Source organism: Pelecanus crispus, chromosome 12 (genome assembly GCF_030463565.1).
Source record: "Pelecanus crispus isolate bPelCri1 chromosome 12, bPelCri1.pri, whole genome shotgun sequence".
Taxonomy (NCBI): Eukaryota; Metazoa; Chordata; class Aves; order Pelecaniformes; family Pelecanidae; genus Pelecanus; species Pelecanus crispus.
Genome location: NC_134654.1, coordinates 12,147,816 through 12,165,636, shown reverse-complemented (window position 1 = coordinate 12,165,636; position 17,821 = coordinate 12,147,816). Strand labels below are relative to the sequence as shown.

The following is a 17,821-nucleotide window of genomic DNA, read 5'->3' as shown; positions in this document are numbered from 1 at the left end:
CGATTAAATCTGACAAAGCCCATCTGTTGGCGCCCTGTGCACTGGCAGGACTAGAGCTGAACTGGGAACTATGAAATATAGCACAGGCAATGTCCAAGGGCTTTTTGGTTGTTTATCCTGAAACATGCAGTCTTTTGCCAACACTAAACAATATGTGGCTTCCCCTGATGACTGACAGCAAACTGATTGCTCAGTTAAAGGGCATTTTACCATTTTGACCATTAGCTGTGAAGTCTCACATCCCCGAGACTTTCTGGAGTCCACTTCATCAGTATATTGCTTTTCTTAGGAGGCAGCAACAAATGCAAGGGAAAATACATCATGCATCTAAAGACATTGTTTTCATGTTGGTTCTGTAAGTGCTGAAATTTATTACACAAGAGATGATGCAACAGCGAATAAGAGAGCAAAATTCTACATTGACTCCCTACTTTACAATTCAGGACAACTAAGAGGTTTTACTTAAGGAAGGCAAGGGAAAAAAATCAGAAACAACCCCAATGGATGAGGAAGTCTTGTCAAGCCTAAATGAACAATCAGTCCTATGTGATGCTCATTGCTGTAGAAGGAACATTGAAATATATCTGCTTCTGTTCAATAAATTACTAAAACATCAGTTATAAACCTGCTGCATGGCACTGAAAATTAAACTCATTAAACATCCAGGTAGCTTCATCCTGATGCAAATGGAAGACAGGCATGAGTGCTCTGCAGCAAACAACTCTGTGTGCATCCCATCTTTGGGAAACATATCTACATGTATATCTCATATATTAATATATTTTAGCACACCCTAGCCAGAGGGCAACCAGAAAGAGTATTATTCCATGAGGAGGACAGGAGATGGGCTGGCTTCTCTCCACCGAGTGAAGCCTGTATCCACCCATTAGTCTAGCATCCATGTAAAACAACTTTGCAAGAACGCATTTCCCTTTGCCAGTTAGCCAGACATCAGGACCCCAAAACAATGGTCTCACACGACAGCTGGGTAGATTTGGTAGCCAAGATTACTGTGGGCCGAAAAAAGCAGGTGAAATCACCCCACTGTATTAACAAGCCTCAAGTGACTTTCAAGGTCAAGAATTTCAGCCAAACCGCCATTTATTGGTCTCTTGACCTCCCTCTCCCTTCCTTAATTCACCATTGCCCATGAAGGACTGCAGCAACGCATGCTGTTTGGGGCGGACCTTGACCACAGTCTCACACTGACCAGGCAGGATAGGTGTGCTTGAGCCTCAGGAAGAGAAATACACCACTACAAACTTATGGAGACTACCATTATCAAGGTCTTTGTCAGACCAAGAATGCCTTAAAAATAAACCCTATAGCCTCCACGGGAGGAAAGCCCGAGTGGGACTTTCTCGCACGTTACCTGGTCTCAGCCTGTTGCACACACAAGCACATCCATTCTCCCTTCTACAAGAGGAAAAAAAAGGTAAAGGTGGGTCTCCAATGGGACAGTGCCAGGCCGGCAACTCTGCTGGGAGGGCAAGATGGATCTGCAGCTCCCCAGGCTCCTACAGGGAAGGAAGCATCACACCAGCCCTCCTCACCACACGAGTCCGACCGATACCCAAAAGGGCAGGCAACTGCCCAAACAGGCAGGCATACATACAAGGTGTTTTCCAAGGGGAACCCATTTGGGGTCTCCATGGGAAGGACTGGTGCTGCATGGGGCTGGCTTGTGTAGCAGCACATGGGCGATGGAGAGGGGGCAATGGGAGATCAGTATTTTTATTCAATAGGATTTTGTTTAATGACATCTGTGATCCATGGGAGGCTACTGGGGTGTCTCTGAGAGCCTTGCCTCTCCCACACTCAAGAAAGGGGCTGCTGGATGCAGGGACAACAAAGGGAAAAGAGAGAGAGGACCTAGCAAAACACCACATCTTTCAAACTCAGCTCATTTGACAACCTTTTCCTCTGACAAGCATGCAAGTTTTCATGCTTTCCAGGCAGGTATATCCAGGGTCTCTTGACTCTTGATCGCGGTGCAAACCTACCTGGCCCTTTGGGAGAGCTTGAGGTTGTCTGGGAAAACAACAATTCCCTGTCAGTAAAATGCTCACAAGACTGCATGAGCTTATTACAGTCATTCCAGCAGAAATAAGTGGTACCTTTTAGAGTGCTTGCCAAAAGAAAATAGCAGTTCTGACCCAATTTCACACAGTTGGAATCAGCTGTGGGAGACTAATATACAATAAAAATAAAAAGACACAAATGCCCATTTCCCCCATGTCCTCTCCTAATAACATGAATAAAGCTCTGTTTTGGTATTTCGTCCTTTCCAAAGGAGTCCAGTCAGATCAGTCCAAGTCACCTGTGTTTCAAGTTATTCTCCTCTGACTCTTCCACCCTTTACTTGATGAAATTTTTAATCGTCCACCTTTGTCCTGTGCAGCTGCGAAGAATCAGATCAATGCCAGCTATTCCCCTGTTCTCCACTTCCAAGCATCGTCCCGTTCCCTTGTTCAGGATGGCGCCATTCTAAAATTAAGGGATATGGGGAAAATATTAAAAAAATTAAAGACATGGGGTTGCCTGTGAAGCAAACCAGGACCATGCACTGCCCAGGAGTGCAGCTGTGTCCTTGTGCATTGCTGGAAAGCGCACAGCACTTAGCTGGGCGGTAATGCAATTCAAACAACAAAATAATTCCTGAAGTAATCAATGTGAATTGAATGAGCAACCTTTATCACTGACAACATGGATCCCTAACACGTCAGTAATGAAAGGACATCTGTAACCTTTAAATAGCATGGCTGCGCCCCTGTGTTAGGAAAATGTGACACTTCTGTAGAATGTATATTATTTACACTCTGCTTTCGGACAAAAGTACCATGTTTTCATGTATTTCACCATAGATTATCTATAAGAAACAAAGAAATCTGGAAGTCATCAGCAGGGCACATTACATACATTTGAAGGTATCAGAAAGGGAAACTTCTCCTGGAAATTGTCGTAAAATACTGTCCGTGCCCTGAGCCCTCTTAACCTCTTCCCTCTGTCCTAGGACCTGGCACCTGCTAATGCATGGGACCACTTCATCTTCGTCCCACACTGTCTCATGCCAAAGAGATGATGTGCCACAGCCCATGGTTTGGGAAGCAGAGAGGCAGCACCAATGGCAGATCCATAACAAACCTGTATGAAATTCCAGCGCTTATGGAGGCTGCTCTTGACCTTTTCACAATCGAGGAGCTGAGGGAAGCGGCTTTTCACATTATCCACCAGGCAGCGGGTATCAGGTAGAAGAGTTGTGGTCCCAAGGGCGCCGAGATGAAGGAATCCCTCCTTGGTGTAGCGTGCAAGCTGGGGGGCAGGGAAGGAGAGGAAAAAGACCATCAGAACCTTTGGAGCATCATTAGAAAGCGGTCGAGGAAAGGACAAGTTTGCAGAGCCGCAGGAAAAAAACTGTGAGGATGGTGCACAGAGAAAGTAGAACTGCCAAGAGGAAAAACACCCAACCTTCTCCAGCCTTTTTTTCTTGTTGTTTTGGGGGTTTTTTTGCAGATGCAGGTGAGGAGCTGGGGCACAGGAAAGGGATAAGAATAAGTCTGAGCCTTAAACCCATCATGGGGCAGACTCCTCCAGCCTCCTTTGAGCCTGAACACTCTGTAGTCTGGGGCAATGCATGATTTCCCCTGGTTTTCAGCCAGAGCCACCTGGCTTAGCCTGCCACACTGGACCAGCCTGTGGCTTCTCACACGCTTGGTAAGCCAGCCTTGCTTTGGCCTGTGAACAATGCTGCTGGTGTGTCTGGCACAGCCCTCCAGCAACTCCAACAGCAGCCAGCAGCAACGTCAGCCAAAGAGGGCCAATATATAATTGGCCCTGTTCCCCGGGGATGCAAGCCTAAATCTCCCCCCTGGTTCAGCACTGAAGCAAAGGCTCAGGATTGCGCTAACCCATGTAATACCCCCTGCATCCGACCGCCCACTGCTCCCAGGGACCTGTCTTGGCTGCCAAGGAGATGCAGGCTGGTGGCATTGGGCAATGCTGATGGCTCTCAGGGGTGTTGGGCAGGCAGTGCACAGCTGGCACTGAGACAGCATCAAGACAGCCCCGCTGCCGTGGCGGGGCCACATACAAAGGGCTCTTCCATTTGCAGTGTTTAAGGAATCCCACCAAAATATTTCCCTAAACATATTTAAACTCAGGAGTGAAAAGAGATGAATGACAGCAGCCTGCCTTTTATAGTTCAAGGGAAAGGTATATACAGCTGCTTATTTAAATTATGAATCAATCCATTATCTAGCAGACAAATAAGGAGTATTCAGCACGTTAATTAACTGAGCATTAACTGTGACCCAGATGTTTAAAAAGAGACAGTAAATCACACTGGGAGTTCAGGTTATCTTGGTTACAATAATTAAACATTGAAAATCAAGTTAAAACAATGTAACAGGGTCCAACTCCAGCTAGCAACCACAGATACAGTTATGGTGTTTGAAACCGATTTTGCCTTCCCTCAGTGATGCTGGTTGCAGGTATAGGTGCGCTGAATCCTCCGGCTGGCCCCCGTGCTGCCTGTCTTCCTTAGGAGGGGTGCCTGGTGTGCTTTGCTCCCAGCTGCTGGTGGAGTTACACTTGTAGCCAATGTCTTGTGTATCAAAGCAAGACCTCTGCTACTTTACATCTCACCGAGGTCCATTTCTCAAATGTATTCACCCAGATTCAACTGCACCAGCCCACGCCATACAGTTGATCCCAGAGTCAGGCAAAGCTGCCCCATCCCATCCCCCGCTGCAGGATCTGCTCTTCTGCCCCCAAAAGCCCTTTGCAAGATGGTGTAGAACAGTACATGTCTTTTTAGCTTTACAGTAAGTACCCCTCCAAACTGCTGTGCTGGCACAGCAGGCAGGGGTGGAAAGGAGGGAAGCCTGCAGAGCTTAAAGTCATAACCATCACCTCTTCCTCCCACTAATTCACCGTCTCCCCCAGGCGCAGGGTGCCTGACTGCAGGATGGGGATCCTATCCACCACTGAGCTCAGCTCACACCGTGCCAGGCTCCCAGCAAGGGAGCTGCACTGTGCACGAGGCTGGAGTAACCTGGGAATGACCCCCCGGGCACCTCCAGCCCAGCTGAAGGCTCAGATTCACATTATTTGGTTTTAGCAGTTTGATGTTTTGATGAGCCAAGCCTCAAGTGAGATGGTGCTCTCAGCCTGACAGTGTGTTTTTAACGACGCAACTCATCTCAATTAGTATTTGAGCACCAAGACAGAGAATGAGGCCACTTGCCTTGCAAAAAGAATGAGTTATATAAGTAAAAGACAAAAAAGACAAGCCTTCTCCATGACAGACAGAAGAAATCATCCAGAGGTCCCAAATGGGCAGCGCAAGTTACTCTCCTTCTCCTCTTTCCGAAATGTTTCCTACCAAGTACATAATTAGTGTGCTAGACACTTTCTTTTTTTATGATGTTTGGCAGCTTGTCTTCAGACAGTTGGCCTAATGCCCACAAGACAACATGATTTCTGCTCTTACGTGTTACCGCCTAATGTGGTGGGAAAAATAAGTAGAGCAAAAATCAAATCTTTCCCGAGGAAGGAGCGGGGTGGGGGCTGGAGGGAGACAAAACGAGCTGAAAAACGAACACGGGTATTATGAAAAATGCATTATGTGCATCTATTAGATGTGTCATCTACTTTGTATAATAGCCAGATAAATAAAGCCCTGAACACGTCTGGATCTAGCACACTGCCTAATGCCTGCTCTACTCTGCCGAGTACAGCAGAGGCTCAGCAGCAGCCATTCTAAGCCTTCCAGCCTGTCCAACCATCAAACCTGAGAGTGATTATTCCCAAAAAATCCCACCTAATTTGCAAGTGCAAGCTCCACTGTGGTCCCAAGACATTTACAGAATTTTTTGTCTTTTGGGATATTTTGCCTTTGATGCCTTAATTCTTCTTTTGTTATTTTGCTCCTCTCCAGAGTGAGCCCGCCACAGCAGCCAGGGGTCTCAACCACAAGGTGGTAGCAGGGGGTGAAGCACTGGGGTAAATGGAGTCCTGCAGTGAAGCACCAATCCTGCTGCTGATGGGTCATTCTTGAGCGATACAAGGGGAGAAAATACAGAGCAGAGGTGACACTCGAGACGTTTTCCAAATGTTTTCCTGTTGGACCACATTGGTTTTCTCCTCTCATATGTTTCATAAGGATTGTCCCTCCTGTTCTTGATTCTTTCATTGCCAACCACCCCAAAAATGTTGCCTACATCAGCAAGTGTCTGAACAAGGCTGCTCCCTTGGAGATCCCATGGCTACTTTGCAGTCACCAATGATTTCCTCACATGGTCATCATGGTGCTTAAAGATAATAAAAGTTTGTCTTTTTTCAAGCAAAATTATTTCATTGATGAAGAAGGAGGTTTTGCCAAAGTGTCTAGTCACAGGAAGTTAATGACAGCCTCTGTCATATAACCTGTTAAATCCAGTGGTATTTAATGTTACAAACCCATGTTTTCCTGGTTTTGTGGAAAGGCAAATCACCGAAGTCATGTGAGTTTAAATTCTGCTCTACTTGCCCTAAAAATATGTTTTCCTTTAAAGTGATCTGTCCTACGTCATGTTGCCTGCTAAGCAGGTTTGTCAGCCTCCAGAAAACAGACTAAGCCATGAACAGTGAAGGATACAGCCAATCCAGCAGGAAAAAGACAAACATGGAGGTACCAGCCTGAGGAAGTGCCTGAAGGAATTACCCAGCCCAGCACAGGACAAGAAACAAATGGAAAGACCAAGAGGAAGGACCAGAGAAAAACTGTTTGAAAATATTAACAAGTTACCTGTTTAAAAGTGGTTAATACTGATGAGGTCTTAAACCCCTTAATCAGTGTAAGTGGCCCAAAGCCACATCCCCAGAGAGAAATATGCATTCATACCCACAGCCTCTTACAAACACCTTTCCAGGTAAAACTGCATCTTGCAAAGTCCCCCACCTTCAGGTACCACTCGGGGGGGCTGCTTTGCCCCAGGGGGACCCGCAGTCCCTGCTGATGCCAGGAGAGTGGAGGGGTGCACAGCTGCACATGTGCCTGCTGCATCGCTCGGGCTGGTCTCCCATCGGCAAACTTGTACCAACAATACATCTTCTTTGATGATTGTTTCTGGCTGGCTGCATCTCAGGGATGGGAGAAAGTTAATTAGACATCTTAGCACCTGGGAAATAAAAGCCTTGATGACCTTCATTGACTCTATTGGAAAATAATTTACTGTTGTTTAGCTTCCTTTCTGCACTGAGCAGACCATGAATTAGCAATCATAAGTAAAGCTTACAGTGTTTTCTTTTTAACACAATTTATTCAGATGTGCTATTTTGTCACCCCTGACACTGCAGTGTCCCGGATGATCTCAGTATTGATGGTTTTGTCCCCAAGTTCTGATGCTTAAATGGGAAAAACATATTTTATCCTATAATTAAATGAAATGCTCTGCTGGGTGAACATTATCTTAAGTTTTATAGTATTATAGTGCTTTCTATCACGTTAATATATCACCATAGTTCTGTCACTCCAGTGAGGTATTACTGTATTATTAGTGTAATACATCATTACAGCAAGGTGTTTTCATGATGTATTGCTTAAAAGATGAAGCCATCAGGAAGAAAAAAATCCAAGAGCAGGCTCAATATAATTACAGGATAAAAGGATACTTCATCATGAAATCTGATAATCATTTGACCTGGAAGTGAATGAAAGCAGGGAGAATGGAAAGCTAAAGGGAAAACAAGAGAAAAAACCAAAAATATCCCACACTGATAGATGCTACAACAGAGGTGCTGCAAGCAAAAGCCAAGATCTCATCCAAATTCAGTGCTAAGTATGGGGTCCATCACACCTAACTGTATTCATCTGAATGCTACATGCTTAGCTTAAACCGATTAGCAGTCATCAGCAGAGAGAGCAGAAACTCAAGATATAGCAGAAGCTGCCCTGCCTTGAACAGGACAAATCAGTCATTTCCATCTGCCTCTGCATTGGGCTGCTCATGTACAGATACGCAGCAGCCACAGCAGACAGTAGTGTGGTGTGGGGATGGACTCAGAAAGAGTGAGGACTTCCAACAAAATCCCAACATTACCCAGTGTGGCAGGGAACAGGACCCGCAACACTGCTATCCTCGTGTCATTAAAATGCCAGCAGGGACCCTACACCTTACTCTTGCTCGCTGCAGCCAAGGAACCTGCTCCTTAACTGTACAATGCATTTAAGCATGTATGTGATGGGCCACAGTATCAAGGAGAGAAGTGGAGATTTGAGGACACTACATGAACATTGAGAACAGGCACCACTGTCTGTGCTTTTGGACACTGAACAACTCAAAAGGAATTGCAACTCCTTGTAGGGTTTTATTTATATACATATATATACACACACGTATGTATAAAACAAGCAAGCTATCTGAGCAAAGTGTTTACATTACTTCTAATTATATTCCCAGCAATAAATTACAACATGCAGCCCGTTAATTAAGTACTAGCAAAAGTCCAGTTTCTTTTGAGCGGTGCCCATGCTTCTGCAAAAGACTAATTTCAAAGCTTCTGCACTCACTGATAGCTACTTGTAAAAAGCATTTTCAAGGAGTTAAACTAATTGCATGTATCATGAAACAAAAGAACTGCCAAGAACTGGCTCTCAGCTGGAGAGGGAAGGGACAACGTGGAGGTGGAAGACCAAGAAGAAAAATGTGCGCTGAGCTTGCGTGACAGGAGAGCTGAAGGGAGCCAGTAGCACTGCGTTTGACTTCAGAACATCAGGTAGGAAAAGAAAACATTGTTAAGTCTAAGCACAAAAACAGTTGAGGAAAAAATAAATAATCTGCTTTTAGCCATTCATCTTAAAGCCCAGGGTTAGCAGGCAACGTCAGGCTAATTCAGTTTCTCATACTATAATGCACTTAGAGGTTTAAGTTTCCATCCAGAAAGTCCAGTTTGTGCCACTGTATTGGGTTTGCATGGCAAGGTTTTGGTAGCGGTTGGGGCTACAGGGGTGGCTTCTGTGAGAAGCTGCTAGAAGCTTCCCCTGTGTCTGACAGAGCCAATGCCAGCCGGCTCCAGACGGACCTGCCGCTGGCCAAGGCCGAGCCAATCAGCAACAGTGGTAGTGCCTCTGTGATAACATATTCAAGGAGGGAAAAAAAAAACCCACAGGGACACAAACTGCAGCTGGAGTGAGGAGTGAGAATATGTGAGAGGAACGACTCTGCAGACACCAAGGTCAGTGCAGAAGGAGGGGAGGAGGTGCTCCAGGCACGGAGCAGAGATTCCCCTGCAGCCCATGGTGCAGACCATGGGAAGGCAGGCTGTGCCCCTGCAGCCCATGGACACCCACGGTGGAGCAGATATCCACCTGCAGCCCGGGGAGGACCCCACGCTAGAGCAGGGGGATGTGCCTGAAGGAGGCTGTGACCCTGTGGGAAGCCCATGCTGGAGCAGGCTCCTGGCAGGACCTGTGGACCCATGGAGAGAGGAGCCCACACTGGAGCAGGTTTGCTGGCAGGACTTGTGACCCCACGGGGGACCCACGCTGGAGCAGTCTGCTCCTGAAGGACTGCACCCCATGGAAGGGACCCACACCGGAGCAGTTTGTAAAGAACTGCAGCCCATGGGAAGGACTCACACTGGAGAATTTTGTGGAGAACTGTCTCCCGTGGGTGGGACCCCACGCTGGAGCAGGGGAAGAGTGTGAGGAGTCCTCCCCTGAGGAGGAAGGAGCAGCAGAGACAACGTGTGATGAACGGACCGCAACCCCCATTCCCCGTCCCCCTGCACTGCTTGGGGGAGGAGGTAGACAAAATCAGGAGTGAAGTTGAGCCGGGGAAGAAGGGAGGGGTGGGGGGAGGTGTTTTAAGATTTAGGGGTTTTATTCCTCATTATCCTACTCTGATTTGACTGGAATAGATTAAACTGATTTCCCCAAGTCAAGTCTGTTTTGCCTGTGACGTTAATTGGGGAGTGATCTCTCCCAGTCCTTATCTCAACCCACAAGATTTTTCGTTATACTTTTTCTCCCCTGTCCAGCTGAGGAGGGGAGTGATAGAGCATCTTTGGTGGGCACCTGGCGTCCAGCCATTTAAGAAAAAAATTGTGTACATTTAAGCAACAGCTCGGTTATATTTAGCAGTGACTCAATCAGCCACAGTTGACTGATCTTTGTTTAAAGGCAAAGATAAACCAAAGTGAGATTTGTCTCTACCCCAAAGGACTCCCATGGCCAGTTCCTAGGCTCAGGTGGCTCCTGAAGTTTGCAGTTCAGGCTTAGGTAAGTTTTGGGATTACTTAGTCCCGGTGAGCCTGGAAAGCCCAGGCTGACCATATTGTGAGAACAGGCATTATGCATCTTTATGCATTCCCATCACTTGAACTATACTTTTTTTTAGCTGAAAATGAACCTCCTTCAGTTTGCTGCACCCCAGATACTCACCAAGGCTGCCACAGCTGCAGTGTCCTGCAGCTCTATATCCTCACTCGCTCCATCCCAATCTTGAATTCGCCCTCATGCCAATGGGGCTCATTTTGCAGGTGGAGAATTGAGACCTGTTTAAGTCATATTTGAGGCCTGTGATAAAACAAAGAACTGACACCCCATCTTGCTAAGCTCTGATTAATGTTGCAGGTTTTCAGCCAGATTTGATGAGCTAATCATTAAGATGTGACAAAAAAAAATCAGATCTTATCTCGGGAAAGCTACCAGGAATGGGATCACATGTTCCCAGACCCTAGGGAATGGTGACAAGGTTTTGCCGTGAACTCTAATATTCCCACCTGAAAAGCAGCAGTTGGGGCACCTCCCTCCCTCATAAAGACCTCCTCTCACATATGGGCTGCACAAGCACTGTGAAGGAGCTAGACTGATGTTATCTGTAATGTCCAACGGATTAAAAAAAAGTTGTTTTCAAGATCAAGTTTACATATCTCTTGTATTCACACAGGTATTCAATATTTGGGTATTCAAAAAAAGACACCCAAACCCAAGACGTGCTACAACCCATCATGGGCTAGAACACAGCTGGAGCCAGCAAACCAGTCACAGCAGCCTCTATTTCAACTGGAAAGCTCTGATGCTTAAATTGGAATCCGCTCAATAAATAAATTACCCCAAATACTTTGGGAAACCTACTGTCTGGTGGGGCACTTTTCCTCTCCCTGCTCTCCTTTCTGATTCATGGGAGAAATTTTCAGACACAAGGTTTTATTATGCAAATACCTGTGGGCACTTAATGGGATGGTCTTTATTATGTTGTTATTTCTGTATGACAGTTTTGGTCTTAATGAATGCAACCACAGTGCTGAGCTTTCTTCTGCAACATTATGAAGGAACCAGAAGTTTCGCCTCTCTGTACCTGCACGGAGAGCCCAGGGACCCTGGAGCAGAGGTGCAGGGCAGGTTTACAGACCTCTTGGGAGCAGAAATTCTACCACTGGTGTTGAGCACTTCTGTGTGATTTATGCACTTCTGGGTTGAGATGGAGGTTTGATACAGTAACTTGCCTTTGATGGCACAGTAAATCTGTCAAACACTGGAGTGTATCAGGTGGCCTGGATCTGAGTCTTCACTCATTGCTGTTTCACTTCCTGTGCTGCTTCATCACAGTAGTTTGCTGTTGTGCAGTAATTTAAACAGGACTTAGGTGCTCACAATGCTTTCAACACGTGCTCCTGCCCATCCAGCCCTTCTCAGCCTAAACCCCATGCCATCTGCCAGCACTGACAGCTCTGGTTTGGGGTTGTGATGTTAAAATAAGCTGTTAGAAGGCATGGCCAATGCCAGAGTAATAAACATCATGACGCTGAGACAGAAAATGGTGGAACAACAAGCCTTAGTGGGCAAGGGAAAAACATAGCCCGTATAGCACAGTGACCAGAATACATGCAATGAGAGGGCAGGTCTTCCCTAAACACACACAAAGAGAGATTGTTGTCCTGCAAATAAAAAGAAATCTTTGTCTACACCTTAAACACACCTAACTCAGCATCCAGGCACAGCTGGGATGGGATTGTCTCACCTAACCTCACCCAAATCAATGTTAAACCTCCAGTATAAGACATCCTCTTGGCAATGGAGAGCGACGGGGAGGACCTACCCCACCATGTGAGGTGCCATGGGTCTCCTCCTGCAGCACATCTAGACTTTTTTGGGGAGAATGTGGACAATGGCTTCAGCCTAGAAACTTGGTGTTCAGACGGCTTTTAGGCACAGTTTTGCCTCAATTTCTAAGCAGATTAGTAGATTAAAACCCCTTCAGTACAAATGTGGCTCATCCAGAGAAGGTAACAGGGAAATATTTCTGAGTCTGGCAATGAGCATAGACTTTTTAACAAACAGAAAAGAAAAGCAACAGAAGAAACAGCTTTGTCACAGAGGAGTTTATCCCTGTTTCCACCTATCACCACCACATACTGTACAAGCACAGTGACGGTACAGCCTGTTATCCACAACCTCCCTGCCTTGGCTAAACTTCCAGTATAGGCAGCCAGAGTATTTACATGGGAAATGTAAACAAAAGCAGGAGGCTGAAGTCATACATACATCAAATCCTGATGATAAGCACCCAGGGCCTGAGTGGATAGAGCTAAAATGCCAGAAGAACAAGTGCTGCTACTTTGTGGCTTTAGGGAGGTCAGGCATGATTTTGATAATGAAAGAAAACCTAAAAATCACATCGTAATTCTTGAAAACCCCTTGTGTCATAAGATGGCCATTCTGCTTCCAGACCTAAAGGGAAACTTGTTGTATTTTCTCCTTAAAGATTGTAGGGGAGAAGGACATTGTGCTAAGGGATTTGCACGATGAGATGATGACCACTAGGCATAAAGAAAAACACAAAGGAATTCACAGGATTTAGACAAAATACTGAAGTGAGGATATGGGCAGAGGTAAGAGAAAAACAGACAGGAAAAGTTAGTAGGGAACTGGGTAAATTATCCCTGGAGCTGCAGATCCTGAAAGTCCAGCTTAGAGTCTGCTGTTGGTTTAACAGATGCCAGCAGTGACAGAAGCAGTGTTGTACCCCACTTTGTTCCAACTCTATGGCAATTGAACCAGCAGCATTCCCATGCTGCTTTCTTCTTAAAACATGGTAAAAGATAAAACTACAGAAGAGGCTGAATTAGTTCATCATCACTAACTTTCAGTATCTGACACATCCACCAATCCTCTAAAAGATATGAGATCTACAGTGAATCTTGGAATGATGATTTTTAATCTAGAATATGCTTAAAATTAGGATAAGCAGCTTTTGGTTTGCTCCAAAACTTTTGGAGAGGCAAAAGGAGTGCTAGAAAACTAATGCTATGGTAAATCCCAGCCAAGCTGAAATGGCTAATTATCATCCCGTTAAAAAGCACTGTTTGTTTTCTTTACCCAGTTGGTAGTTTTTACTCTGCTGGGTGAAAGAGAAAGGAAATGTCTTAAAATGCTCTGCTTGTGTACGCTCTGCTCTGCTCATTGGCTATTTGCTTTCAGCATTATTTACCCTCATTTGGAAGATTTTTCCAAATTATGCTTTTACTTGCAGCTCTGGCATGACTATGGTATTCCAGAAAATAGCTACCCTAAGAGCAGCTGGGAAAATGCACCTTCATATCCGAGGTATTTTTTAACAAGAAGCTGGGCCTTACACATTTAAGAGAGAAGCCAACAGACATGTTGCACTTCCATACTCTGTCCTCTGTCCATCCAGCCTCTGCCGGGTACCGCCTGCTCCTGGCACATGCAGTCCCAGGAGAGTAACTCCTCACCTGTGGTCCCCAGCCATGGCACGGGTACAATATTGCTGTGTGGTTCTCCTGCGGGCCCTGGTCAAGGCAGACATCTTTTGCCTTGTTGTTTCGAAGCTGTAAGAAATAAAAAAGTGCAGAGTTATATGGCCCTGTCTCTTTAGAGATAAGCAATAAACTGATATGCAGCAATGTCTCTAGCCCCTCTTGCTATAGAAAGAATATACAGTGCTATATCACCAGGCATAATCAGGCAGAGAAAGGTTTACTGCGCCATATGTTTTCTTTAAATACAGGGCCTAATGATGACTGCTTTTATATAATAATCACCATTCAAAGGAGCCAACTTCCTTGAACACAGCTTTCTTTGTATTTGGTCATGTGTGGTGGTAACAAACATATTTTTAGACTGCCGTCAGCATGTTGCCAGGAGCCTGAAATCAATGCAGAATTGCTTGTATTTCATCGAAATCTCGAAGTGCTCAACAAGGCAGGAAAAAAAGTGCAGCTAGCACAAGGAATCATCATGGGGATGCAGGAGGAGATGCAGAGATGGCAAACCAGCCATCAAGTACTGAAGGACATGCTTCAGAGGGAGCATGGAAGTGGTAGGTTCATGCTACAAAGCCAAATGGCTGCTGAACCCCAGCCACCAGGTCTGTTAACGCAGAGATGTCCTCTCTCCAGGCTCCCCATGTAGGGCATCTGCAACAATGCCTTTGAAAATACTGCTTTTTGGGGGGTTTTAGCCTGAGGGCATTAAGTAACTCTGATAATAAATCTTTCCTAAAATTAATGCCCATCTGGGGTGCTCGGGCTGTGCTTCAAGAAGGCTTCTCAAACTGCCACTATTCCACAAGACGTATTGTGACAGAGTATTATTAGTTCCCATAAATGCCTGTTTTTATATTCCCAGTATGATCTCAAAGCCAGCAGAGATTGCATTACATCTCCTTACTTTATCTTGTCCTTAAGCTGTTGTGACAACGCACTGTATCCCACAGAGACCTTGTAAGGAATTAGGCTGAGTTTAAGTCAAAGGGTTTTATAAAACAACTATGTATTAAAAATATACGTACAGCTGCTTAATCCATGGAGTCAATAGGTAATATAGATAATTTTCTGTCAATTCAGTAAATGAGGTATTAAAATATTTTACTGTATATGGTCTCTAAGATCAGAAATAAATCCCAAAATAGGTTTTTAGAAGAAACTGTGAACAGATTTATAAAAGTTTATATAATTATGCACAAATAGTAGGTTTTGATTCACATTCCTCTCCTTTGAGGCTATTTCTCATCAGGGACTCACCAGCTGTAAATATTACCAGTCTGATCTAAGGGACTGCTCAGCCTTAATTACCTCTCCATAGGCGACGGTGTTGTTGTATCTTCTCATTTCTGGATAAACGTGGTCCAGGTACCACTGGAAATTTTTACACTTCAAGCTCTTCCTTAATGCTTTTCTCTCAGAAACATCCCCAATGTCAATACCTGGATTCTGAAAAATAAAGACATAGCACGTCACTGAACGGATACTCTTAAAAAAAATTTAAACCCAGCACATTTCACTGATGTTTGATACCACTTCCAAGCTGTCTGGAAACTGCCAACAGCTGAGTAACTCCACACAGAGGCCATGCCAGGGAATTTTAGCATGAGTGTGCAAGCTGAAATTGTCCTCACAGAAGTCAGAAGGAAGACTTGGATTTCACAGCCACAGCAAGGAGAAGATGCATACTTCTCTCATAGGTTTTGAAGGCATCCTTGCAGTGGCCACCAGACTGATGCTGGACATGTTTTGGTCCTGGGAAGTCATTTAGAAAAGAGAATCTAAATGGAGAAGAAAAGGTTTTGAAGGAAAGATGAGAAGTGCAGTGTAAAAGAGGCACATCTTCCAACCAATTTCCCTGGGTTTTGGATGCATCTGAAAAAGATGGAATTTGTCAATGAACAACATAGTACACCAAAGTATTTTTAAAAGGTCTCTCTTCCTGTTTAGGTACTGATGTACAGGTCTTCCAGAAGAGCTTAACAGCAAATATACATCAGGATTTAAGAGATGGTCACATGCTGAATCCTGGAAATGCGAACACCTGACTGTGCATTGAGCACCAAAACCTTTCCCCTTACTCACCAAGAGTGTGTGACCCTATTAAGAGGCAAGGCAGAGGACAGCATAGTTAAAGGGTATAAAATAATGGGGGGAAAGAAAAGAAGAAAAAAAAGAAAGGTTTAAGATTCATATATAATAGAGGCAGATAGATAGCTAAGAATAAAGGATAAAAATTACAGGAGAAGAGAAGTTGAAGCTGAACCTTGGAAAAACCTCTTGACAATTTGGACAATTATGCAGTGAAAGAGTCTCCCTGGAGACACAGAGGAACCCCACTGCTTGAGCCGATTTAAAAGCAGACAAAGCTACAATATCTGTCCCCAGAAGAATAATCTTACAGAAGCCAGGAGCAGGGGCTGAAGAGAGCTGCCCCCCCTTAACCTTTTATTCCATTACAGAATTTGGGGAACTAATGAAGCAGCCAGGTGAAGGAAAGCAAAGGCACATTGCAGCCCCTTTTACTCCTTCCTACAGGTGTCTGGGTTTCTTCTCTGTTTTAGCTCCTGCTCTTGTCTTTTCCAGTGATCATTACACCTGGGAAAGCAATTTTCCATTACAACGCTTGTAATGATCTTCTAATGAATTATTCACTCTGCTTTAGAGAAGACACCATTTTAATGTGCGACTGGTAGCTCATAGGTAAAAATAAAGATGATTCAGTGTAGACAGGTAGGACAGGCTGAAATCTGAGTGGGTGAGATGGGATGCAGAGCAGAATAGGACCACAAGCCAGTCAGTACCTGAAATATTCAGTGCATGGGGTTTGGCTTGGTTTTGAATATAGTGGCATCACAAAATAATTCAGTTTATATCCACAACCCCTTGCACAATACCTACTACCTGTCAAACAAGGCTTCTCTAAAATTAAATCTCGATGTTACTGGTAAGACCTGTATAAAAATCTCAAATTGTTTTTAGGGTAACCCAGATCTGTTTCCGCAGACCCACCCCCAGTGTTGATTCATGTGATGCTGCCTTTTCCGAGCTGAACCAGGACCTGCGGCTTCCTGGTCAATTTTAATCCCTTTTTGCTGTGCTCCAAAGCTGTTCCTGAGCTTTCTAAAAAGGAATCAGCCTGAAGATCAGGGCTGAACCCACAGTAATTTATGATCCCTGCCTATGGGCGTTTGGATCTTGCAACTGATTTTTAAGAGAGACCTGATATCACTTAGTCCTTCAGGCAACTCTCTGCCTCTCTGAGCGCTTGGAGCAGTGCCTGTCACAGCCAGTGCCCTTCTGTAGCTCGCTGGGTAAACAGCATTTCTTTCCATCTCTATACATCTATTTCTCAATAACGAACTAATCCAGGACTCTCCACTACCCCCAGGATGACAGACTGGCAGTGCAGGCAGCTCATCGACCCTTCCCAGGTACCTGTTGTTCTCTAATGCAGTGCAAAGTTGCAACTACCGTGGCTCTAAATGCCAGCAACTCTCCCCAGATGTAACCTTTCCTCAGAAAGCAGCGGCAGCTCATGTTTTTGTTTTAATGTTTTTCAAAATGCCCCAGAGCACAGTGCTGCCAGCCGTGGATGCTGCCACAGTAGGATCAGGTCTGCAGCAGCTCTTTGCAGGGGTGTGATCTGCAAGGTATGACTATTTCATGTTTATTTTTAACACCAAAAGGGTGGCTATAAATAACTGCTCACAAGGTGTCTGCCCACTCGTGGCAATGGTTTGTCCTCGCACTTGAACAGAGCAGCCCAGCACTCATGCTTAAGTGCACTGCAAGTGGAGTGGGTGACAGGGGGTTCTGCAGGGCACCCTGAATCCTTATCCCACCCATCACCTGGAGAGCATTGCTGCTCCCCCTCCCCCTCCCCACCACCCCTTCTTCTCCTTCTGGCAGGACCAGAGGCAGGAGATGGTGGGACTGGTCCAGCCAGGGCTGCTCCCAGCATGCTCCAGGCAGTGTTCAGAGCTGGGAGGCAGGAGATGGTCTTGGGTTTCATGATTAGACACAACCTGCATGGAGACCAGAGCCCAAG

The 17,821-nt window shown here is 45.3% G+C and overlaps 1 protein-coding gene across 1 annotated transcript in view; it reads right to left on the bottom strand.

Moving 5' to 3' along the window:
- Nucleotides 1-2,358: 2,358 nt before the first annotated feature.
- GALNT17 (polypeptide N-acetylgalactosaminyltransferase 17) overlaps nt 2,359-17,821 on the bottom strand; it is a 217,140-nt gene continuing 201,677 nt past the window's right edge. Inside the window, exons 8-11 of the mRNA XM_075719882.1 lie at nt 15,082-15,219; nt 13,741-13,836; nt 3,145-3,312; nt 2,359-2,487 (exon numbers count right to left, since the gene is read on the bottom strand). Of these exons, the coding sequence (XP_075575997.1) occupies nt 2,359-2,487; nt 3,145-3,312; nt 13,741-13,836; nt 15,082-15,219 (531 nt within the window). The remainder of the gene's footprint in view (nt 2,488-3,144; nt 3,313-13,740; nt 13,837-15,081; nt 15,220-17,821) is intronic.